Source organism: Schistocerca piceifrons, chromosome 10 (genome assembly GCF_021461385.2).
Source record: "Schistocerca piceifrons isolate TAMUIC-IGC-003096 chromosome 10, iqSchPice1.1, whole genome shotgun sequence".
In the NCBI taxonomy this organism is placed as follows: Eukaryota; Metazoa; Arthropoda; class Insecta; order Orthoptera; family Acrididae; genus Schistocerca; species Schistocerca piceifrons.
Window position 1 is genome coordinate 21,642,089 of NC_060147.1, and position 25,032 is coordinate 21,667,120.

Here is a 25,032-nt window from a genome sequence, read left to right on the forward strand (position 1 = left end):
CTTCATTAAGATGACCAACAACAGGTGGAGTTCTGTAATTTCGTTCTTGGCAAGATGGAGGATGACAGTTTTCTTCCACACTTTGTGTTTAGTGACGAGGCATCATTCCATTTAAATGGAAGGGTGAACTATCAATGTGAGAATATGGAACAACCACATGAAGTTGTACGTGAGAGGGACTCTACAAAACTTAATGTGTTTTGTGCACTTTCATGGGAAAAGGTGTATGGTCCATTTTTCTTTGCAGAGAACACTGTTACAGAAAGTACATATCTTGATATGGTTGAGAACATTCTTTTGCCAGAGTTAAAGACTGATTTGAATGACTCCATTTACCAAAAGGATGGGGCACCGCCACATTGGCATCTGGAAGTGCGGCAATTTTTAAGTCAAAGGATAACTGAACGATGGATCGGTCAAACTGGATCAAATGATTCAGCCTTACATTACTGGAACCCAAGGTCACCGGACCTAGCTGTATGTGCATTTCTTGTGGTGGTTTATAAAAGACTGTTTATGTACCTCCATTACCAACAACAATGAATGAACTGAGACATCGAATAACAGCAGCTGTGGAAGCTCTAACTCAAAGCATGTTCACTGCAGTGTGGGAACAATTTGAATACCGCATTGGCATATGCCCTGCATCTCAAGGTGGACATGCTGAACACCTATGTAAGGATGTGAAAGAAACCTTTTTGAATTTTCCGCTCACCAAAAAACAAAATCCGTTGTATATGTTTACTAGTTTGACAAACATGGTATCCAGAATGAGATTTTTACTCTGCAGCGGAGTGTGCACTGATATGAAACTTCCGGCATATTAAAACTGTGTGCTGGACTGAGACTTTAACTAGAGACCTTTGCCTTTCACAGGCAGGAGCTCTTCCCCACGAAAGGCTAACGTCCTCACTTCAAGTCTTGGTCCAGCACACAATTTTAATCTACCAGGTAGTTTCATATGAGTGCACACTCCGCTGCAGAGTGAAAATCTCATTCTGGAAACACCCCCAGGCTGTGGCTAAGCCATGTCTCTGCAATATCCTTTCCTCCAGGAGTGCTAGTTCTGCAATATTCGCAGAAGAGCTCCTGTGAAGTCTGGAAGGTAGGAGACAAGGTACTGGCAGAATTGAAGTTGTGAGGATGGGTCATGAGTCATGCTTGGGTAGCTCAGTTGGTAGAGCACTTGGCCGCGAAAGGCAAAGGTCCCGAGTTCGAGTCTTGGTCCGGCACATACTTTTAATCTACCAGGAAGTTTAACAAACATTGTATGTTTTTACTTTATTGGCTATGTTTTGTTTTGTTTTCTTTGTAACTACCAAATAACACCAAAAACCATATTTTTTCCTTCAGTACATATACAATCACTGTCAGTGGCAGCAGCAATAGTACAAGTACTGCCAGTATTAACTATTAATTCATAGTATTATTTACTCATAATGTCACAAAAGAAACTCAAATCATTTAAGGCTATTTCTCATATTAAAATTATTATTTCTTAGGTAACTATGATGTAAAAATGTCCTGTATGTGTGAAACGCTGCTCCAATGTAAGAGATTGCTTGATATCCCTGGTCAGGTCAGGTTAAATTAATAAATAAATAAGTAAATACATAAATAAATAAACTACACTCAGTGCCACGTTAAACAAGTATTGTGGTTGCCAAACACAGAGAAGTTAGAGGCTACAGTAATTATGGTTTAGTTCTGCTTTGTTTGTCTTTATCTCTTTTTTTAGAGATGAATCTGATGAAGCAGATCTAACACAGGAAGCCTACATTTTTTTCAGGTGAGATGAGACAAATTAGTGGCAAAAGGAGCAGGAAAGGAACAAACTAGTATTGCCCTGGCCGCAACACACCTCTCTGCATGCCAGGAAAGCTCAGGCTTCTCCATATAAAAACCAATTAAGTGTGAAATTGCTGAATAACTCATGCCAAACATTTTTTAAAAGGAGAAAAAATTATATTTGCTGTCATCACTATTGTAAATTTTGTAATCTATCAAACAACTAAAATAAAAATGAAAAATAAACCTTGAAGCTTGGTCATTTTTATTGCGCACAACCATTCAAGATACATTAAACACAAATATAACAGTAATATTGGAAATAACGGCATAAAGGCTGGTTCCCTGGGCCCAAAATTTTTCAAAGTGTTTCTCGAAATGTTAATATAAATTCAAGTATTAGGGAGTCTCTTTGGAAGGTATTTGTTGAGAGTGTAGCCCTGTACAGAAGTAAAATATGGAAGGCAAGAAGTTCAGACAAGAACAGCACAGAAGTTTTTAAAATATGGTACTCCAGACAAACGCAGAGAGTTGATAGCAGGTCAAACAAAGTAATGAAAAAGTAGTGAACTGAACTGGGAAGAACAGAACTTTACTTCAGAACCCGATTAAGAGAGGAGATCAGTTGATAGGTCACAGTCTAAGCAATCAAGGAATCAATGAGTTTAGTAAGGGATGGAATTATGGAGATGGGGGAGGCAGGAGGGGGAATTTTACAGGGAGGCCAAGACTTGATAAGGTGCACAAGTTTAAATGGATGTAGGCTGCAATCTGAAAGCATCAGTACCTACAGGCGACACAATAATGAATAATAATAATAATACAAAAGGGGGTGTCGATTGAACCTCAGAGAGTAATTATTTCTGAGGAGACTGATCACATTTGAAGACTGCCACAAATCTCACAATCACAGACCTGTGCAGACACAACAAAAACGAGAGTGAACGTCAGACCGCGCAAATATGCCTACCGATGGCTGCCGCAGACAGTGTGTCCTCTTCGAGTTTGGGACTGCTCCCCCACCAGCTGAAACCGCCAAACCAGCTCTGCTGCTTCTGGGCCTGCTTCTTTGCCGCCAAAATTCGCTCTGCCTGCGAGGACAAAGAGAGAGAACGAAATTTAAGTTTCTTCTGCTGTGCAGTGTGTTCTTAACAGTAGCAGAGTAACTTTTGTAACGCAACCTATGTTCACTGCCTTTGGTACATGCTCTTTCCTTGGCAAAGTCTTTGACTGTATGTAGCACAATATGCTAACGTGATACCCTGGGATTAACAACATCTGTCACAGACACTAATCTGTTTACAATTCCTTACCGTCGAGCTACAGTCAATGTAACCCGACTATTAAAATACTGAAGCTGCTTAAAATTTACTGAACAGGTGCATAAAATAAGGTAACAGCAACCACTCACCTATAGTGGATCAATGCATGGAGCACAGAGAAACGTAACAGGAAACAGAATTAACAGTAGCTTTCGAACACTACAGTGGCTTTCACAAAAATCTCCCGGTTCTCACCACCCACCTGTTTTTAATTTCTTCTATCTCAGCATTTCTTCACACTGACTATTCCTTTCTTCACCCCCTCTTAGTTTTCTACATCTTTAATTTCCAGACATGTATCTCTATCACATATAATGCACTTAGCTTTTTGCTCTTATTAATATGTGCACAATGTTTTAGCAGTAATCTCTTTCTTGCTTATTACCCTATCTTCCACCTTTAAGCTCTCATGTTTACAAACCTCATCTGGTGCAGTCCACAACACTCAGTCTTTACTTCTCATCCCGTCGAGTAAGTCTGCACTGACCTGGAATTCTGGGTGACTTTTTAGAACTCTACCGCTTTTCCTGAACCTCACCAGTCCTTTTCCTTCACCCCTCTTCCCTCCCCTTCAGCCCTTCCGCCAGAAGGAGCCACTGCCTCCAAAAACTCGCATACATAGAAACTATAATAGGTGTGTTCTCTTGCCACCACATGGTCAGTAGATTTTTTTATCTATCCACTTACATTATACAATTCCACTAACTCAGTATTTCATGCAAAATAATAATAATAATATAGAATAATATAAGTTAAAAAAAACTTCCTGGCAGATTAAAATTGTGTGCCGGACCGAGACTCGAACTTGGGACCTTTGCCTTTCGTGGGCAAGTGCTCTACCATGTCTCTGCAATATCCTTTCTTTCAGGAGTGCTAGTTCTGCATGGTTCACAGGAAAGCTTCTGTGATGTTTGGAAGGTAGGAGACAAGGTACTGGCAGAAGTAAAGCTGTGAGGATGGGGCGTGGGTCGTGCTTGGGTAGGTCAGTTGGTAGAGCACTTGCCCGCAAAAGGCAAAGGTCCCAAGTTCGAGTCTCGGTCCGGCACACAGTTTTAATCTGACAGGAAGTTTCATATCGGTGCACACTCCGCTGCAGAATGAAAATCTCATTCTGGGAACGTAAGTTAAAGCTTAAAAGTCAAGAAAAACACACACTTCTAACTTTGTATTCAGTATCTAAATCCTACACTCAAAAGAAGACTTCTGCATACTTACTATATTTTGTAGTATTTAATCATGTCACACATCAGTTCGTCAATACACTGTTTCTGTGTACATCGTAACTCACCTATGCAGACAATTCTGTACCACAAGAGGCCATATCGTGTAGCTACCACCATTAGAAAGCTAAAATAGTTCAGAGAAATGCCATCCAGTGCACGTACCTCCACCTCGACCCTCTGGCGGATGATGACGATGTTGGTGAGTTCGAGCTCCTTCTCGCAGCGGTCGAGCGCCGCCTGCTGGTCGGTGGGCAGCTTCGAGCCCTTGGTGAGCTTCGCCTTGTACAGCTCGGCATACTGCCTGCACATCGTCCGATGTGCCTTCATGTGCTCCCAGTTCCAGTTACGGCGCCGCCGCCGCACTTCTTCCTCGAGCACACACTGGTACGCAAATTTCCACCTGTTAACAAGTCGAAGTGTTAGGTCCGCGATGGCTCGAAAGCTACGTGCTTGTTTACAAATGTGACTAATAAGGGAAAACCAATGCAACGGGGCAAAACTTTATGCTATCTTCAGTTTACAAGTGTTGGATAAAAATATGGTATTTATTTATTTAATCGTGTCCAAGCCATAGACAACACACATATTACATATACACCCAAATACAAATTCGATACACATATGTATAAATAAAACAAACCCAAAATGGGGAGTCACATTACAATATAAAGACAAACGTAGTATATATATATATCATATCACGTCCCGCCAAAATTCAGCCCATTTAACTGCCACTGCCGTAGCGTTTGCCAGATAATCTTTCCTGCGCACTTCCCCCATGTAGTTGCTTTTTCAGGAGGTGGTCCATTGTTTGGGTCTGTCCGCACTGGCACGTGTCCGTCCCATCTCGGTGTCCCCATTTACACATGTTTACGTTGCATCTGCCCACCCCAGTTCGTGGGTGGTTGAGGGTTCTCCATAATGGCCATTTTAGTTCATTTCCAGAGGCCAATTGTTCATTAGGTGAGATTAGAGGTACCTCGTCTCCCGTAGGCAGTGTTGCTTGCCATTTTGACAATCTGGCCCTTTGTTTTGAGGTTTCGAACGGTTGAACTGAGGTGAGGAAACTCGGTCTTGATTTTAGACGTGTGTGTGGAGGGTTTTGTCCGAAGAGGGGATGGCACTGGTTGCGCAGCTGCTTGAGGCGCTCTGCTTCGCTTGCTATAGCTCGTCTGATGTTGGGTGGAGTTATGCCACTAAGCAAATAAAGTTGGCTAACCAGTGTGGGTCTTAGGCATCCCGTGATTACACGACAGGCATCATTCAGCAGAGGATCCACTGGTTTCGCATACGCTGATCTTTCCCAAACTGGGGCAGCATATTCAGCAACCGAGTATTCAGCAACATCGTAGAAAATACATGCTCAAACATACTGTATTTATCAGAGTATAAGATGACTCCCCTTTTAAAAAATTAGCATTATGTTGTTTCTGGAATGAGATTTTCACTCTGCAGCGGAGTGTGCGCTGATATGAAACTTCCTGGCAGATTAAAACTGTGTGCCCGACCGAGACTCGAACTCGGGACCTTTGCCTTTCGCGGGCAAGTGCTCTACCAACTGGGCTACCGTGCTTCGGTAGCTCAGTTGGTAGAGCACTTGCCTGCGAAAGGCAAAGGTCCCGAGTTCGAGTCTCGGTCGGGCACACAGTTTTAATCTGCCAGGAAGTTTCATTATGTTGTTGTCATTGTGGTTTTCAGTCCTGAGACTGGTTTGATGCAGCTCTCCATGCTACTCTATCCTGTGCAAGTATCTTCATCTCCCAGTACCTACTGCAACCTACATCCTTCTGAATCTGCTTAGTGTATTCATCTCTTTGTCTCCCTCTACGATTTTTACCCTCCACGCTGCTCTCCAATACTAAATTGGTGATCCCTTGATGCCTCAGAACATGTCCTACCAACCAATCCCTTCTTCTAGTCAAGTTGTGCCACAAACTTCTCTTCTCCCCAATCCTATTCAATACCTCCTCATTAGTTATGTGATCTACACATCTAATCTTCAGCATTCTTCTGTAGCACCACATTTCGAAACCTTCTATTTTCTTCTTGTCGAAACTATTTATCGTCCATGTTTCACTTCCATACATGGCTACACTCCATACAAATACTTTCAGAAATGACTTCCTGGCACTTAAATCTATACTCGATGTTAGCAAATTTCTTTTCTTCAGAAACGCTTTCCTTGCCATTGCCAGTCTACATTTTATATCCTCTCTACCTCGACCATCATCAGTTATTTTACTCCCTAAATAGCAAAACTCCTTTACTACTTTAAGTGTCTCATTTCCTAATCTAATTCCCTCAGCATCACCAGACTTAATTTGACTACATTCCATTATCCTCATTTTGTTTTTGTTGATGTTCACTTTATATCCTCCTGTCCATTCCATTCAACTGCTCTTCCAAATCCTTTGCTGTCTCTGACAGAATTACAATGTCATCAGTTCAACCTCAAAGTTTTTATTTCTTCTCCATGGATTTTAATACCTACTCCGAATTTTTCTTTAGTTTCCTTTACTGCTTGCTCAATATAAAGATTGAATAACATCAGGGATAGGCTACAACCCTGTCTCACTCCCTTCCCAACCACTGCTTCCCTTTCATGCCCCTCAACTCTTATAACTGTCATCTGGTTTTAGTACAAATTGTAAATAGCCTTTCGCTCCCTGTATTTTACCCCTGCCACCTTCAGAATTTGAAAGAGAGTATTCCAATCAACAGTGTCAAAAGCATTATATCTATTTTAAACTAAGGCATTTATTAATTTTCTACATTTTTATAATACAAGAAGAAATAAAACAAACAAAAAGAAATGCTTTACATTAATTTTTATCTTCTCTACCTTTTTTGCTAACTAAGCCCGTCTGCCACAGAGTCACTACTTTTAATCACCACCATCATCCTAGAACAGTTATGACATTTATATCTACACTGTCAGATATACTTTGCTGTTTCTTTCAAATACACTGCAGTATCTGAGGTTGTGGTTATGGTTATGTTGGAACCTGAGAACGCAGATGTTTTTCCCTGAATACAAGCCAGATTTTACTCTTATACTGACATGAAAATGTCTGTTGCTTCCACACATATCAGCTGGCAACCGCTCCCTCATTGGCTGCGCAGAACCAGCAGTTAACACACCCTCGTTAATTCTCGTCATAAATCGCAGTGAGCATCAATGACATGGTTGCAGGAAACATGTACTCGTAAGTATGCCACTGGACCCTATCTAGGCTTTTACCATCTCCTGCAGAAATGTATGTCATTGTTGTGTATTTGTCCAATCTTAAAGTCAATTCAAATGGGCTCAGGCAAAGTCCTGTGTTCTAGTGATGTCTGTCAGTACTATCTCCATGAAGGGTCTTGCCGCTATAATTTATTCTCGTAACAACAATTACAGTCAGTTTAATATGATTTTTTAAATTTATTTATTTACAGTTAATTCTGGGTTAATTTTCTATCTTGTTTCATCTGCATCTGACTGTCACCATCTTGTTCCAAAGCTGATTAAAAGGTGGTAATATGTTACCCAGTATTTTGATATTGGAGCAGTGATCAAATTTCTCATTTGCAAACCGCTCGGTAAATCATTGTAGTACCTTATAATCAAATAAAATATTACCTCGCATACAGAATAAACCAACACGTTTTGAAGGACAAGATGCTCACCTTTCAATGTTAACTCTACTTAAACAGCACCATAAATGTTTGTGTACAGTATCCACACATGTATGAGAACTTTTATTGCAAATCTGTTCAAATAGAACAAGAGTTTGTAAGATTATAGCAATAAATTTTATGTTTTTCTGTACTTCACAAAAGTGTCAAATTTTAAGCATAACAACAACTGTTGTGGTGGCTAGTCAATAGTTTCTCGCGTATCCCTTGCAGCAGCATCATAAGAGTACAAATGCCACTTGCTCGTTCGAGCAAGATCAATACTGCATAGAGCACTTTGGCATATTGCAAAATTTTGAACTTTTTGAGTGCGAGTACCGTTTGCCCTACCTATTCTTCACAATCTTCAAAATAAATCTGCATGTAATCCAATAGCCCAAGCTCCAACTGTATTTGTAAGAAAATCCCTATATCAATCTATTAAACAATGTAAAAACATTGACCACAGCAGCAATAGTTTTAGTTTAATATGCTAACATAAGTTGACCCCGTAGTTTTCAAGTGACAAATTTGAAGAATGTGTGTGTGTGTGTGTGTGTGTGTGTGTGTGTGTGTGTGTGTGTGTGTGTGTGAGGGGGGGAGGGGGGGGAAGGGAAGAAAGAAAGAAAGAAAGAAAGAAAGAAAGAAAGAAAAGAAAGAGAAAAAGAAAATGGGGAGAGGGAGGGAGAGAGAGAGAGAGATGGGGGGGGGAGAGGGAGAGAGGGGAGAGGGGGGAGAGGGAAGGGGAGAGGGGGAGAGAGAGATGGGGGGGGAGAGGGAGAGAGGGGAGAGGGGGGAGAGGGAAGGGGAGAGGGGGAGAGAGAGAGGGAGAGAGAGAGAGAGAGAGAGAGAGAGAGAGAGAGAGAGAGAGAGAGAGAGAGAGAGAGTCTTATAATGGAGTATATAGGGTAAAGGACGATGCTAGCTATGCCTGCAACTAGCAATGGTCTATTTGACCATGAATGGTACCTGTTCAATGTCCTCAATACATTACAATGTCAAAGGTGGTCAGAACAGTGTTCATGTAGTTGTGAATGCATTGTATCAGAGCTAAGTATCCTCAAATGTGGGCAAATTCTTGGTGTTCATATAGTGAGGTGCTTCTGTAATCAGTGTAGCTGAAGTGTTGTATGTTTCAACAAGAATTATAAAGATTTACAGCACACACAGAAAATGAAAAAAATCTCCTCCACTAAGTCACAATGTGAACAAAACTGTGTGTTAGGTAGCATGGCAGATGGTCACTGAACAGGATTGTGACAAAAGGTACGAGGAAACAGTTGCAAAAGTCACTGCAGAATTGAATGCCCCATTCGCGAACTCTGTCAGCATTAAAACTCCACGAAGACAGCTTCATAAGCACAGAATTGCAGGGTAAGCTGAATACCAAAACTATTCGTGAGAGATGCAAATCCCCGTAACAGGAAAACATTGTGTTGACGCCTTGATACCTGGACAATGGTGCAATGGAAGAAAAAAATTTGGAGGTTCGGTCACGTTTCACACTGTTTCCAACTTCTGGGAGAAATTGCAACCCAAGAGTGGAATACGGTGTGGGTTTGGCAACGATTTGGGAAGCCATATTGTGGTATTCCATGGTTCCTGTGGTTACTGTGTAAGGTCATTTTACTTACAACCATTATGTGACAATGAATGTTACATTTGTATGTATAACACTACCTTCCTCAAAACTGTACCTAATACTTCCCTTTCACATTAAGTTGGACTGTAATTTAGTTGGTCCATAAAGGCAGTCCAAAGTAAGTCTCGTCTCCTTCACATAACACCTGCACATTCAAACATCCACACTGTAACATATTGTGAAATAACTGTACTGATATGGTGTAATCTAACTATGGTTTTTCAGTTTTATTATAACAGTGTATAAAAGTTATAACAAAAAAGAAAAAAAGAAAGAGAATCAATGTAGCTCATGTGTACAATCTGTTATTGGTGCTAATATATCACACGTTGTATTTGTTACTACATCAGTGTTGTTGTATTTTTTAGATTGTCTTAAAAGGCCCAACATAATTTTTTGTAGTTTGGACTTCATACTGTAATTTCTAATATTATGTGAAGCATGACATGATTTTTGAGTTTTGATCCACTACTTTTAGTAATATAATACATGTGAGAATAACGATCATAATACATCAGTGAATATTGTGCCATTAGCTTACTTAATTTTACTGAGCATCCGTAGATAGGTTCTAAATATCTTTGGTCACACCTTAATAGGTGTGCCTATACCATGATATGGCAGCTTTTGTGTCGGCTAATGGATGTAATCATGTACATTACTGTATTGTTTTTGTGCCACCTATGCACAGAAACATGATGTATACCTGTCCATATGGGACTTCAGTGTGAAATTCAAACCACGTATTGTTTCTGGAGACTCCTCGCAGCATTGAGAGGTGAAAGCTGGGCAAAAACAGATACTGAAAAAATCTGTAGTCCAGCCAAGAGTTGATCCCTTTACCTCTCTGTTTCCAGACACATGCTTTACTGCTAGACCACTTTATACAGATAGTTTCTTTATAGGTGCTGATGACTGAGGTTGTGAGTATCAAAATATGTGTCTTGTACGTCCATAGCTTTTGACTGCATAGACTTGCAAATTAAAATATGTATAACACCAATTCCCCCATGAACCATGGACCTTGCCGTTGGTGGGGAGGCTTGCGTGCCTCAGCGATACAGATAGCCGTACCGTAGGTGCAACCACAACGGAGGGGTATCTGTTGAGAGGCCAGACAAACGTGTGGTTCCTGAAGAGGGGCAGCAGCCTTTTCAGTAGTTGCAAGGGCAACAGTCTGGATGATTGACTGATCTGGCCTTGTAACAATAACCAAAACGGCCTTGCTGTGCTGGTACTGCGAACGGCTGAAAGCAAGGGGAAACTACAGCCGTAATTTTTCCCCACGGCATGCTGCTTTATTGTATGATTAAATTATGATGGCGTCCTCTTGGGTAAAATATTTCGGAGGTAAAATAGTCCCCCATTCGGATCTCCGGGCGGGGACTACTCAAGAGGATGTCGTTATCAGGAGAAAGAAAACTGGTGTTCTACGGATCGGAGCGTGGAATGTCAGATCCCTTAATCGGGCAGGTAGGTTAGAAAATTTAAAAAGGGAAATGGATAGGTTGAAGTTAGATATAGTGGGAATTAGTGAAGTTCGGTGGCAGGAGGAACAAGACTTCTGGTCAGGTGACTACAGGGTTATAAACACAAAATCAAATAGGGGTAATGCAGGAGTAGGTTTAATAATGAATAGGAAAATAGGAATGCAGGTAAGCTACTACAAACAGCATAGTGAATGCATTATTGTGGCCAAGATAGATACGAAGCCCACACCCACTACAGTAGTACAAGTTTATATGCCAACTAGCTCTGCAGATGACGAAGAAATTGAAGAAATGTATGATGAAATAAAAGAAATTATTCAGATTGTGAAGGGAGACGAAAATTTAATAGTCATGGGTGACTGGAATTCGAGTGTAGGAAAAGGGAGAGAAGGAAACATAGTAGGTGAATATGGATTGGGGGAAAGAAATCAAAGAGGAAGCCGCCTGGTAGAATTTTGCACAGAGCACAACATAATCATAGCTAACACTTGGTTTAAGAATCATGAAAGAAGGTTGTATACATGGAAGAACCCTGGAGATACTAGAAGGCATCAGATAGATTATATAATGGTAAGACAGAGATTTAGGAACCAGGTGTTAAATTGTAAGACATTTCTAGGGGCAGATGTGGACTCTGACCACAGTCTATTGGTTATGACCTGTAAATTAAAACTGAAGAAACTGCAAAAAGGTGGGAATTTAAGGAGATGGGACCTGGATCAACTGAAAGAACCAGAGGTTGTACAGAGTTTCAGGGAGAGCATAAGGGAACGATTGACAGGACTGGGGGAAAGAAATACAGTAAAAGATGAATGGGTAGCTCTAAGGGATGAAGTAGTGAAGGCAGCAGAGGATCAAGTAGGTAAAAAGACGAGGGCTAGTATAAATCCTTGGGTAACAGAAGAAATATTGAATTTAATTGATGAAAGGAGAAAATATAAAAATTAAGTAAATGAAGCAGGCAAAAAGGAATACAAACGTCTCAAAAATGAGATCGACAGGAGGTGCAAAATGGCTAAGCAGGGATGGCTAGAGGACAAATTAGGGGTATGATAGATACTGCCTACAGGAAAATTGAAGAGACCTTTGGAGAAAAGAGAACCACTTGTATAAATATCAAGAGCTCAGATGGAAACCCAGTTCTAAGCAAAGAAGGGAAAGCAGAAAGGTGGAAGGAGTATATAGAGGGTCTATACAAGGGCGATGTACTTGAGGACAATATAATGGAAATGGAAGAGGATGTAGATGAAGATGAAATGGGAGATATGATACTGCGTGAAGAGTTTGACAGAGCACTGAAAGACCTGAGTCGAAACAAGGCCCCCGGAGTAGACAACATTCCATTGGAACTACTGACGGCCTTGGGAGAGCCAGTCCTGACGAAACTCTACCATCTGGTGAGCAAGATGTATGAAACAGGCGAAATACCCTCAGACTTCAAGAAGAATATAATAATTCCAATCCCAAAGAAAGCAGGTGTTGACAGATGTGAAAATTACTGAATTATCAGTTTAATAAGTCACAGCTGCAAAATACTAACACGAATTCTTTACACACGAATGGAAAAACTAGTAGAAGCCAACCTCGGGGAAGATCAGTTTGGATTCCGTAGAAACAGTGGAACACGTGAGGCAATACTGACCTTACGACTTATCTTAGAAGAAAGATTAACGAAAGGCAAACCTACGTTTCTCGCATTTGTAGACTTAGAGAAAGCTTTTGACAATGTTGACTGAAATACTCTCTTTTGAATTCTAAAGGTGGCAGGGGTAAAATACAGGGAGTGAAAGGCTATTTACAATTTGTACAGAAACCAGATGGCAGTTATAAGAGTCGAGGGCCATGAAAGGGAAGCAGTGGTTGGGAAGGGAGTAAGACAGGGTTGTAGCCTCTCCCCGATGTTGTTCAATCTGTATATTGAGCAAGCAGTAAAGGAAACAAAAGAAAAATTCGGAGTAGGTATTAAAATTCATGGAGAAGAAATAAAAACTTTGAGGTTCGCCGATGACATTGTAATTCTGTCAGAGACAGCAAAGGACTTGGAAGAGCAGTTGAATGGAATGAACAGTGTCTTGAAAGGAGGATATAAGATGAACATCAACAAAATCAAAACTAGGATAATGGAATGTAGTCGATTAAGTCGGGTGATGCTGAGGGAATTAGATTAGGAAATGACACACTTAAAGTAGTAAAGGAGTTTTGCTATTTGCGGAGCAAAATAACTGATGATGGTCGAAGTAGAGAGGATATAAAATGTAGACTGGCAATGGCAAGGAAAGCGTTTCTGAAGAAGAGAAATTTGTTAACATCGAGTATAGATTTAAGTGTCAGGAAGTCATTTCTGAAACATGGACAATAAACAGTTTAGACAAGAAGAGAATAGAAGCTTTCGAAATGTGGTGCTACAGAAGAATGCTGAAGATTAGATGGGTAGATCACATAACTAATGAGGAAGTATTGAATAGGATTGGGGAGAAGAGAAGTTTGTGGCACAACTTGACCAGAAGAAGGGATCGGTTGGTAGGACATATTCTGAGACATCAAGGGATCATCAATTTAGTATTGGAGGGCAGCGTGGAGGGTAAAAATCGTAGAGGGAGACCAAGAGATGAATACACTAAACAGATTCAGAAGGATATAGGTTGCAGTAGGTACTGGGAGATGAAGAAGCTTGCACAGGATAGAGTAGCATGGAGAGCTGCATCAAACCAGTCTCAGGACTGAAGACCACAACAACAAAATAACACCAATGGACTGAATACTGCAGAATCTGACAAATTTCAAATTGGTACCTCTACCCAATGCTAAGGAAAAAAGTCTCATCAGGTGTACAGATGGACAAACACACAAAGACAAACAAATAGCAACAAAAAAATTCATGATATACTTACAAATTAGCAATTTTCATAATTTTTTTATTGTACTATGAACTCTTGCTTCTTGTCAAATTTCATGATTCTAGGTCAACGGGTAGTACCCAAAAGGTTTGATGAGTAAGTCTGACAATGCCAAAAAAATGTGACAAATGGCTATATCTTTTCACAACACTGACTTGGAAGCTTTAATTTTATGAACTGCCAAGGAACCATAAACCTTAGAATATGACAAATTTCAAGTTGTTATATCTACCGGTCTCTGAGTAAAAGGTGTCTTAACAGTAGGACAGACAGACTAAGTGATTCTATAATAGATCCGTTTTTAGCAACTGAGGCACAGATCCCTAAAAAGCAACCAATCAAATTAAATTTTAGTAACAATTTGCTTGCACAAACCATGCAAATGGCAAGCTGTAGAAAAAGTATATCAACACCAACTAACTCATTATGTCACATAACCAAATTTGAATCGACATAATCATATAACCAACTTACACTGGATCAATTGTGCTAAAATACATATCTTGGAATGGGTAAAACCAGAAGTTGCATTTTGCTTGATGTAATGACCTGTAACTGTTTCATTACTAAATGAATGTGAATGTGAAGTAGTGAGCTTTAAGTATCCAGCCCAAAATAATAAAGTTTAACACGTTATGTAGGTTCCATTTCTGCAATAAGAAACATTTGCATGCAAACAAAATAATTCATCACAACTACAAGAAAAGTAATGGAAAATTCACCATTGCTTGTAGTGGCCTCGATAGGAACTTAAATGGGGGCGATACTTCCGGTATTGGGCAGCACGGTTCATGCGGTCCATGGACTCCAGAAGCTCAATCAAGTCTTGGTACTGCTCTTTGCTGACACCTGCAACAGTAGGTACACAGTTAAAAGTGCGTCAACCGTTCTCCATCCTAAGAACGACAGTTTCAATCATTAATTTTAAGATCTGTTTCAATTTAGCACTGAACAATCATTGCTGTTTACTGATGCATGTTCCACTTGACATAAACAGATATACATACCATACCTGACAATATACGCCTGATAAACACTAAAAACTCATTACAAAATAATGGAGGCAGTAGGATAAAAATATAGTGAATGAAAGGTCATTTACAACCAGACCACAGTTATAAAGTGAAAGGGCATACAAGGCAACACACACACACACACACACACACACACACACACACACACACACACACACACACACACAAAACCACAATCAACTGAAGAGTAATTTGGGAAATGGACAAAATTTCAAAGAGAAGAAATAAAAATGATGAGGCTTGCCACTGACATTGTAATTCTGTCAGAGACAGCAAAGGATTTGGATGATCGGTCGAATGAAGCAGATAGTGTCTTGAAAATAGGTTATAATATGAGCATCAGCAAAAGTGAAACAAGGGGAATTTAGTTGAATTAAGTCAGGTGATGCTGAGGGAATAAAATCATGAAATAAGACACTGAAAATAATAGATGAGTTCTGCTATTTTGGTAACAAAATGACAGACAACTGCTAAAGTAGAGAGCATATAAAATCCAGGCTGGCAACAGCAAAAAAGAACATTTCAAAAACTGAGAAGTTGGGCAGTACTTAATGCAAATTTACGTGTTATAGTGGTCTTCATGAAACTAGGCAGTTCAAGGTCACCTCTCCTACTTGCAGCATTGCCAGTTAGTGATAATTTCAAATGTTGGTAAAAAATATTTGATGCATCTAGTTTTAGTCTAGAATATGATATGAAAATTTCCAAAAGAAAATTTGTCCCACTCATTACTGGAAACACTAACAACTAAGGTTACAAGAATTTGTCAAGAAAAGTATTTTTGTGCTTCAATCTGCGGAAAAAGTAGTACTAACATATTTAGACAAAAGAAGTAAGAACACTAAAAATGTACACACATTTTATAGTGAGAACATAAAATACCATAACCGAAGCGAAATTTTACAAAATAGATTCACATTCTGCAACTATGCGTTAATGTCAGCTGTTTGCCACACATGAAAATTTGTGCCAGACCGGGACTTGAACTCAGATTTTCCTGCTTATTGCGAGTGCTCACCTTAACCACTTTGGCTATCCAAGCATGTGTTCAGGACTGAAACTTCCACATGTCACATATCACAACCCTTATGCTCACTCAGACAAGCATTCTACTGTTGAACTAAGTAGCCCACTGAAAAAACAGTTCTGGCTGTGGTGATGTAAATACTATTGGAAATCTTCAATTTTCTCAAGAATTTTTGAGAGTTGTATGAAACTGCTTTGGGTGATGAATATTTGAATTCTGAACTTCACGTAACATAAATAGAAACAATACAAACATCCAATTACTGTGTGGTGTCCTTGTCAGCGTAGCCCGTCTTTTTTGGAGGTCCCATTTCAAACATCCTCACTCCATAAACACAGAATTATTTTATTGTACTTGTAATTCCCAATCACCCCTGACAGAATCGTCTTCTCCACCTTCCATTCTGGACAATGGCAAGCAAACTACATTCCCCAACATCCAAAAAACAGCCAAGTAGTTAATAATATGCAGCTAAGGTTTCTAAGACATATTGAATCTCATCTTTATCTACAATAATCGTGTAGGCTGAGGCACCAAATTAAAATTTGTACCAGCACCGGGATTCGAATCCAGGTCCCTGCTTACTAGGCAGATTTGCTAATCATTGTGCCACTCTGGCACTGCGGTTACCACAGTTGCACGGATTACCGTAGTGCATCTCCATTCCTCATACAAATTCCAGTTCACACCTCCAACCAGCACAGGTACGAATTTTAATTCACTACTTCGGCCTACACCATTATCGTAGATAAGAGTGAAATTCACCATGTCTCAGGGGCATCAACTGTCTGCCCTATGCACAGGCAGGATTAACTCCATTTCACTCACTGCTAAGGCACTATTCCAATACTGGACAGCCTCATCAATGAGGATGTGAGTTTATAAGAGGACTAGCAATGGGCTTAGGTGTGAATTGGAATCTGTATGAGGGAGGGAGACATACTAGGGAATTCGTGTAACTATGGTAGCAACAGTGCCAGGGATTACAGCAGTTAGCACATCTGCCTAGGAAGCAGGAGATCCAGATTGCAGTCCTGTTACTAGTCCACATTTTAATTAATTGCTTTAGTGTACATCATTATCATAGTTATGTAGTTGCCTAAAAAAGCCTAATAATTATGGGTTTACATAAAATCAGATAACAGAACAAAGTTATCTGTCCAAGAGCCACGTTACAGTGGAAACTTTAACAACAACTAAAGGACTCTGTACAGCAATCACTCAGAACAATATCATTCATTTTTCATCATCATCATCTGAATCTAAGATGTACTATTCTACCTCCACATCTATTCACTGCACGCCAGCTTGTGGTAAATGGCAAATCAAGTATCACTTCTGACTATCTTTCCCCTCTTTTCTGTTCCATTTGTCAACAGAGCATGGCAACAACAGTTGGTAAGCTGTCTAATGAGTTGTAATCCCCTCAATTTTACTGTCGGGGTTGCTTTGCAAGAAATATTTGGGAGGAGGCAATGTTGTCAACTCTTCTCTGACTGGACATTTTCACATTTTTGACTGTTACCCTGTTAGTGACACAGATGGCATTCTCACAGCATCTGACTAAACTAAACCAAACCATGACAAACCACACAGCTCTTCTCTGGATCAGCTTCCTCTATTGGTCCTACCTGATAAAGGACCCAAACCAACAAGGAATTCTCAAAAACTGGTTGAACAATGGCTTTGTAAGCAACCTTCTTTGTAGGTGGTGCAATACATTTCAGCTAACTCTGATCTGACAACAGCCCATGCTACCTTTGTCATACATTTACAGTGTAAAATGCAATTATTGTTTGGTCTGGTTTGGCTGCCTCCACATCTTTTTTTTAAACATGGCTTTATAGTGTCTAACATAATAAAACGCATTTCTGGTAATATTTTAGTTTACTGTGAAGTTGGCTTTTCATGGCACTACAAATTTTTATACCTCATGTTGTCCATTTAAGTCCACTAGATTTTTTTTTTTTTTTTTTTTTTTCCTTATGGTTCCAACATTTCAAGGAAGCTAGTTAAAAATTTCTCAAAGCTACTACTTCTTACAAGGTGTACGTAATACTAAGACAAGTATTTCTGTTGTTTCAGTGGTATGTTGTTGTAATGGAATGTCTCTGAAGCCAAAGATGTGATTCAGTTTTCTGAATTAGTGAGGAAGAGCATTCCAAAATTGGGTCCCTGATACCAAAAAAGGGCTTAGGGAAGATGGGGTGTCTGACAGAGAGGATTTTGCTCCAACTGGAGTGAATGTTTCTATCATGTCATTTAGCCATTAACATTTAGGCCATTCTACAAATCACATGTGTAAATTTTAGGTAACATGTGAAAAAAGGAAAGTTATTTCAATGTTCTAGAGCACTGTTGGAAAATAAAAACATCAGAAATATATTTAATGTCATTGTATACATTTTTTCCCCCTTTTCTAAGATCTAAAGAATAATTTTTTCTTTTTTTTAAGATCTAAAGAATTTCTGATTATGGCAAATCTTCACAAATGCAGCATAATCCTGAATTAATGAACCAACTTTTAAGGAAATCCTGTTTTTAACGAATATTTCCATTGGTCTCAGTGACCCTCCCTTAAGAACATTATCATTTCTCCCGGCTTTTAACAAACTCTGCTTTAAGAAGTAGTCCGCTTTTAAGAAATAAACACAAAAAATTTTGCAAATTGAAACCTAGTTTTTACATAATTCCTATCATGTTGTTCTGTGTTTTTGATTTCTTTCCACTTCACTCCACACAAGTCATAATTTTTTCCTGTGATGCATTATATGATAATCGATTCATCTGTTCGTTGTGTGCCTAAATAGTAGTAAACAAGTGAACTTCCCTTTTAGCAGTACCAACAGGTGTATTGAAAAAATCAGAAATCAATTCCCATTCAACTTATGTCACATGATCTGATATCACAATCACAGAGCCAACAAGTACGAAGCACATTAAGTGTATTTGTTTGGTTACTGCAGTGTCGATATAATCAATTTTATCTTTTTGGTGTTACAGCATTTGAATGTACAAAACTTACAGTACAGCAAAACCTGACGACGACAGTCTTAACACGAATCTTCCCAACATGGTGAAGGAATACAATTTTGGGTCCTCTACATGTGCGGCATATTCAAAAATAAGGAAGAGCTATGTGCTGAAGCTAACAATTTCTGTGGTGTAGTTTCAGAGACTGAGAAGTGGAAGAATTTCTATCAGCCGAAACATATGCAAGAGTAGGCTCATGAAACAGCTCCGAAGACCGGCACTGAAAATTTTAGTGGATTGAAGGGTTGGATGAACTGCTTTTAAAAAACATCATAAACTGTCATTTCAAATTTTTAAGTGTAATAAATGAGGCTCTGGTCACAGAAAGGGTGAACATGAGGAAGGTCATCACATTGCCATGACTGATACAGGGTTATGTGCCCATACCTATTTTGAAACTGATGAAACTGGCAAAACTTTCAGCAAAATCATATTCTGTTAAGGGAGAAAAATGCTTCAGGATTAAAAAATGTAAAGAAAGGATGATGACCCTATTGAGTGTAAACACTGATAGAAGTGAAAAGTTGCTGCCACTATTAATCAACCAGCTGTTTCCCAAACATAGAAACTCTGCTTTGTACAATAGCAGCCCCTGGAGATCTCGGCAACAACTTTTTTCAGATGTTTAGACTACAATGGGTGCAGCAGGAAGAAAAATTGTACTTATTACTGACCTGTGCCCTATAAATCATAAGGAAAGGTAATTTCTGAAGAATATGAATGCCATGTTCCTTCCTCCAAATTGCACTGTTAAATCCAGATACAGAGTAACAACCAATTTCATTCTTTGAGAGAAAGTAAGTGACGAGATTCAGCATTTACAGGCTACACATATGTTTGTAGCTGTCTGGATTTCTGTACCACAACAAACTGTTTCAAATTGTTTCAGAAAGCCTAGATGTGGCAGGTCAGTTGCTGTAGAAGACAACATTGAAGACGAAGGATGGAGTAGCAAAACTTATATTTATTAAATGTAACATTTCAGGACATTGTTTGTTGTGATGGTAACATCCTGACTTCTATATCCAAGTGAAATGCTTATGAAGAAATACAAGTAGGAGCTAGCAGTAACAATGAAGGTGACGATGAAGAAGAAGAAGAAGAAGAAGAAGAAGGAATGCATTCGATCAAGTTCCACTGTTCCTGACCAAGGAATTTAGGAGCTTATTTTCCTCTTTTAAGAAAGAGGAATCAATTTTAACTAATATCAACAGATGGAGCAACAATTTCTTTCACTAAAATACGCTGGAAAGACAAAATAAACGTGACCTACTGATTTTTATATAAAAGTAAAGAATGTTTTCTGTGAGAAGTGTAATAATTGTATACTTACTGTATTTAAATATGAAGCATACAAAATTGCTAATTTTGTAATTAAGTAGCCCTTATATCACCTCAATATGCTTGATTTATAATTCAAGATCACTCATTTCATGCACTCTGGCAAAACCCTCATTTAAGGAAAACCTCTATTTACAGAAAAAAATATTTGGGTCTATAGAGATTCATTAAAAAAGCATTTTATTGTATGGTTTGGTTAAAATAAACATGTGTTTTGCATCGGACACCACCAAAATATACCCACAAAAAAGAGCATGTGACAGAAACTCACCTACTGACAGCTTCTCCAGAGCAAAGTCCAGCAGCATCTTCGGAATACTGAAGTTGGAGCCATCCTGTTCGGGCTTAGGGTTGATACGTAACTTTGCTGATGAATTTATTGGTCCCAACACTGGAAACACAGTTATTGTGTTACTTCACATCTAAAAATTATATCTGAAATGCTGGCAAGCTTGTAGCCATTGAACAGAAGTATGGTAAAATCAGTACACAGGTGAAACATATCAAAGTGTTGTGGTATCTCTCAAAGTAAACTAGCTTAGTGCCCACTGCTTCAGTTGTGTTGGATAGTTGTTTATAAAATTATTTTTATTGTAACATGTATTATACGTACTGAAAAATTAATACAATAAAGAGCTGTTTCTTTTTCTACACGAACTTGACAAAGCCAATTGGTCTTGGTGACGGTTAAATAGCTTTCATTGATTTAGTTCACAAATTGCAACATGTTCTAAACCATTCCCACTAATTATGACCACAGAAGAATGGTCTTTTCCGAATATGCTTCAGACCAATAAGCAATTTTGGTAGCTTGAGTCCGAGATTTTTGTTAGCCCTCCAATGTGAGTTCTTATTGTGATACTGCAATTACAATTTTCACCCCTTGCAACTTCTTTATTTGTACCTGAGAAGATTTAGCTTTAAAATTTTAAATATAACAAAATATTTTCATAAAAATTTTTATCCCATTTTACCCCCTTATGGGTTGAATTTCCAAAAAAACAAACTTTTTTTTCCCTAGCTGAGAAGTCAAGTACCAATTTTCATAGATTATAGATGTAGCTTTAAATGCTTTAGCAGTTCTTTAATAATTATTTATTTTCAAAAACCTTTCACCCACTATTTCACTCCCCTAAAAGTTGAATTTCCAGCGATGAGGAGACATTTATTTCTGACCAAGAAACCAAATTCCAACTTTCGTTGTGCTAGCTTCAAACTTGCCTTAATAGTGGATGGAATTTTGAAAAATCCCTTCTTAAACAATGCCTACAGTGTAATATCAACACCCAGTTTCAAGTTTGTATCCCTAGCAGTTTGGGCTGGGTGGTGACGAGTCAGGGAATCAGTTGGGACATTTCCTTTTATAGACAGAAGGAAACAGTTAATTTCATATTTCTTCCTATTTGCAACTCAGTTTCAAGCTACAACTTGTTATCGACGCTAATTTACATTGCAGTTATGTCCAATGTGTAGTTAGCAACACTGAGAAATTTTTGTTTTACATAAAGCTCTATTTTTAAAATTTCACAGTATGGTTTGCTATAAAAATTTCATCCTCACTAATTATTAACAGTACTATGATGGCTAGTGACTGAACCACACACTGTACAGCTTACTAGTTTAAATATCTCTCCTAAGAGAGTGACTTAATTTTGAATCTCTACTTATCACCTGTGAAGTGTTGTTAAACTGTGCTACATTTCTGCCTCACACATTGTAGTCTCGAAATCATTAAAATTAAGGAAAGGTGACAAGTAGCGTGCAGGAGCAGCACCTGCATTGCCAGCACTGCAGACATTGGCAATCTCACCCACACTGAGGTAATAGCCACACTAATGTGCGAGTGTACGCTTCACTCAACTGTGCGAGGAATCCCTTATGTCTTTGCTGCAGCCGTGTTTAAGAAAATTCAAAATATGATTGAACTTCTCTTCTAGTTTATTTCTTTCCCCCATTTCAACCAATTGTTCCCCAACACTCCATTTGAAACTCTGAACAACCTCTGCTTCTTCCAGTTCGCACTCACAACCAACAAATTATAACCAGAGTCCATATTAGCCCCTAGAAATGTTCCAAGTATACAATTAGTTTTCCAAATATCTATCTTACAATTATACAAAATATTTAAAAATTACAGACCTCCATCACAAGTTTTTGTCTTGCGAATTATCAAAAAACTTCTACTGCAGCTTGTTTTTTGTCTAGAACAGGAATAGTCAAAGCAATGGAAAATCCAGGATGGAACGTAACAATATTGTGAAAAGGAAAGTTGGTACTCACCATGTAGCAGAAATGCTGAGTTGCAGATAAGCACAACAAATAATAGCCTGAGACTGCAGTCGTGTGTGTGTGTGTGTGTGTGTGTGTGTGTGTGTGTGTGTGTGTGTGTGTGTGTGTGTGCGCGCCATCTAATTCTGACAAAGGCTTCACTGGCTAAAAACTATTACTTGTGACAGTCTTCTTTTGTTGTGCCTATCTGCGACTCAGCATTTCTGCTATACGGTGAGTAGTAACTTTCCTTTTCGCAATATTGTTACAGGGATAGTCAACCATTTTTTACATACCGTTCACTTTTGCATCTCTTTTAGTGGTAAAATTTTGTAACCGCCCACCGCTTCCACTGAATGGTGATTTGTGTAATAGGAACGTAACTTCACTTCATAAAATTTTGTAACACAGCCTTGTACCATATTAAAACATATGACGATGATGATGATGATGATGATAATTCATAACAAATATTTCTTATGTCAAAATTTTATGAAAAATGAATGAAAAATTTTTGAAACTCCCACAGCCCACCATGAAAAGTTGGAACATCCAGTACACCTAGACCACGGTAGCTACCACTGGCCTTGATAATCCCTTATGGTCTTCACTATTTCACTACATCCCTTATGGTCTTCACTATTTCACTACACTGAATGAACAGGTTAAAAAAATACAATGAAAGACAAAGAGGATGAGATATGAAATAGTGAAGGCTATAGAAGATGAATCTCACAAAAAGAAAAAGTGCAGTGAAAAAGTCTTCCATAACTCCTGGGACACAAAATTTAACCAACAAAAGGGGAAAATATAAAAAAATCCAATAAATGAAGCAGTAAAACTACCCTCCCGACCTGGTACAGAAGCAAATAACCAGAGCCACTTCCTCATCCCCTCAAATCCAGAATCCCCCACAGAAGAACCACAAAAGTGCCCCACTTGTGACAGGATACTTTCCGGGACTGGACCAGACTCTGAATGTGGCTCTCCAGCAGGGATACGACTTCCTCAAATCCTGCCCTGAAATGAAATCCATCCTTCATGAAATCCTCCCCACTCCACCAAGAGTGTCTTTCCGCCGTCCACCTAACCTTCGTAACCTCTTAGTTCATCCCTAGTCCCGTGCACCCTCCCACCACCACCTACTCCAGTCCTGTAACCCGGAAGGTGTACACGATCAAAGGCAGAGCCACGTGTGAAAGCACCCACGTGATTTACCAACTGACCTGCCTACACTGTGAAGCTTTCTATGTGGGAATGACCAGCAACAAACTGTCCATTCGCATGAATGGACACAGGCAGACAGTGTTTGTCGGTAATGAGGATCACAGTGGCTAAACATGCCTTGGTGCACGGCCAGCACATCTTGGCACAGTGTTACACCGTCCGGGTTATCTGGATACTTCCCACTAACACCAACCTGTCAGAACTCCGGAGATGGGAACTTGCCCTTCAGTATATCCTCTCTTCTCGTTATCCGCCAGGCCTCAATCTCCGCTAATTTCAAGATGCCGCCGCTCATACCTCACCTGACTTTCAACAACATCTACCTCTGTACTTCTGCCTTGACTGACATCTCTGCCGAATCTCTTTGCCTTTACAAATGTCTTCTTGTGTCTGTGTATGTGTGGTTGGATACGGGTGTGTGTGCGCGAGTGTATACCTGTCCTTTTTTCCCCCTAAGGTAAGTCTTTCCGCTCCCGGGACTGGAATGACTCCTTACCCTCTCCCTTAAAACCCACATCCTTTCGTCTTTCCCTCTCCTTCCCTCTTTCCTGATGAAGCAACCGTTTGTTGCGAAAGCTTGAATTTTGTGTGTATGTTTGTGTTTGTTTGTGTGTCTATCGACCTGCCAGCACTTTCGTTTGGTAAGTCAAATCATCTTTGTTTTTAGACATATTTTTCCCACGTGGAATGTTTCCCTAAAGCACTCATCGCACAATGCCATGAATGTATTGGAAATAATGGCATCTGCCTGGAAAAACAGCAGAAATTTATGAGCACAAATTTCTTACTAACTTTCTGATCTGCATCATTTGTGTCCTTTGCTAGCAATAAGTCCCACAATAAAACATTCTCAGCAAATTCATCACATTGTATTTAATGGAACAAGGTGGCACAGAACATCCCACACAAGAAATCTGTTGTGAATGAATGCAGTTCAAGGAACTATCATTTTGGAACTCCATTTTTCTTTTTTTTCCTGTAAACCCCTTATTCACACAAACATTATTTTTAATGTGGTACTCGTAAAATGTCACTACTCCCATAGAAAAGAATTCAGGCAATACAACCACTAGCAAAGGGAGC

The 25,032-nt window shown here is 39.3% G+C and overlaps 1 protein-coding gene across 1 annotated transcript in view; it reads right to left on the reverse strand.

Annotated features, from left to right (window-relative positions):
- LOC124719041 (vacuolar protein sorting-associated protein 13) overlaps window positions 1–25,032 on the reverse strand; it is a 447,369-nt gene that overhangs the window by 411,044 nt on the left and 11,293 nt on the right. The window contains exons 6-9 of the mRNA XM_047244711.1: window positions 20,726–20,845; window positions 14,742–14,868; window positions 4,496–4,733; window positions 2,759–2,879 (exon numbers count right to left, since the gene is read on the reverse strand). Of these exons, the coding sequence (XP_047100667.1) occupies window positions 2,759–2,879; window positions 4,496–4,733; window positions 14,742–14,868; window positions 20,726–20,845 (606 nt within the window). The remainder of the gene's footprint in view (window positions 1–2,758; window positions 2,880–4,495; window positions 4,734–14,741; window positions 14,869–20,725; window positions 20,846–25,032) is intronic.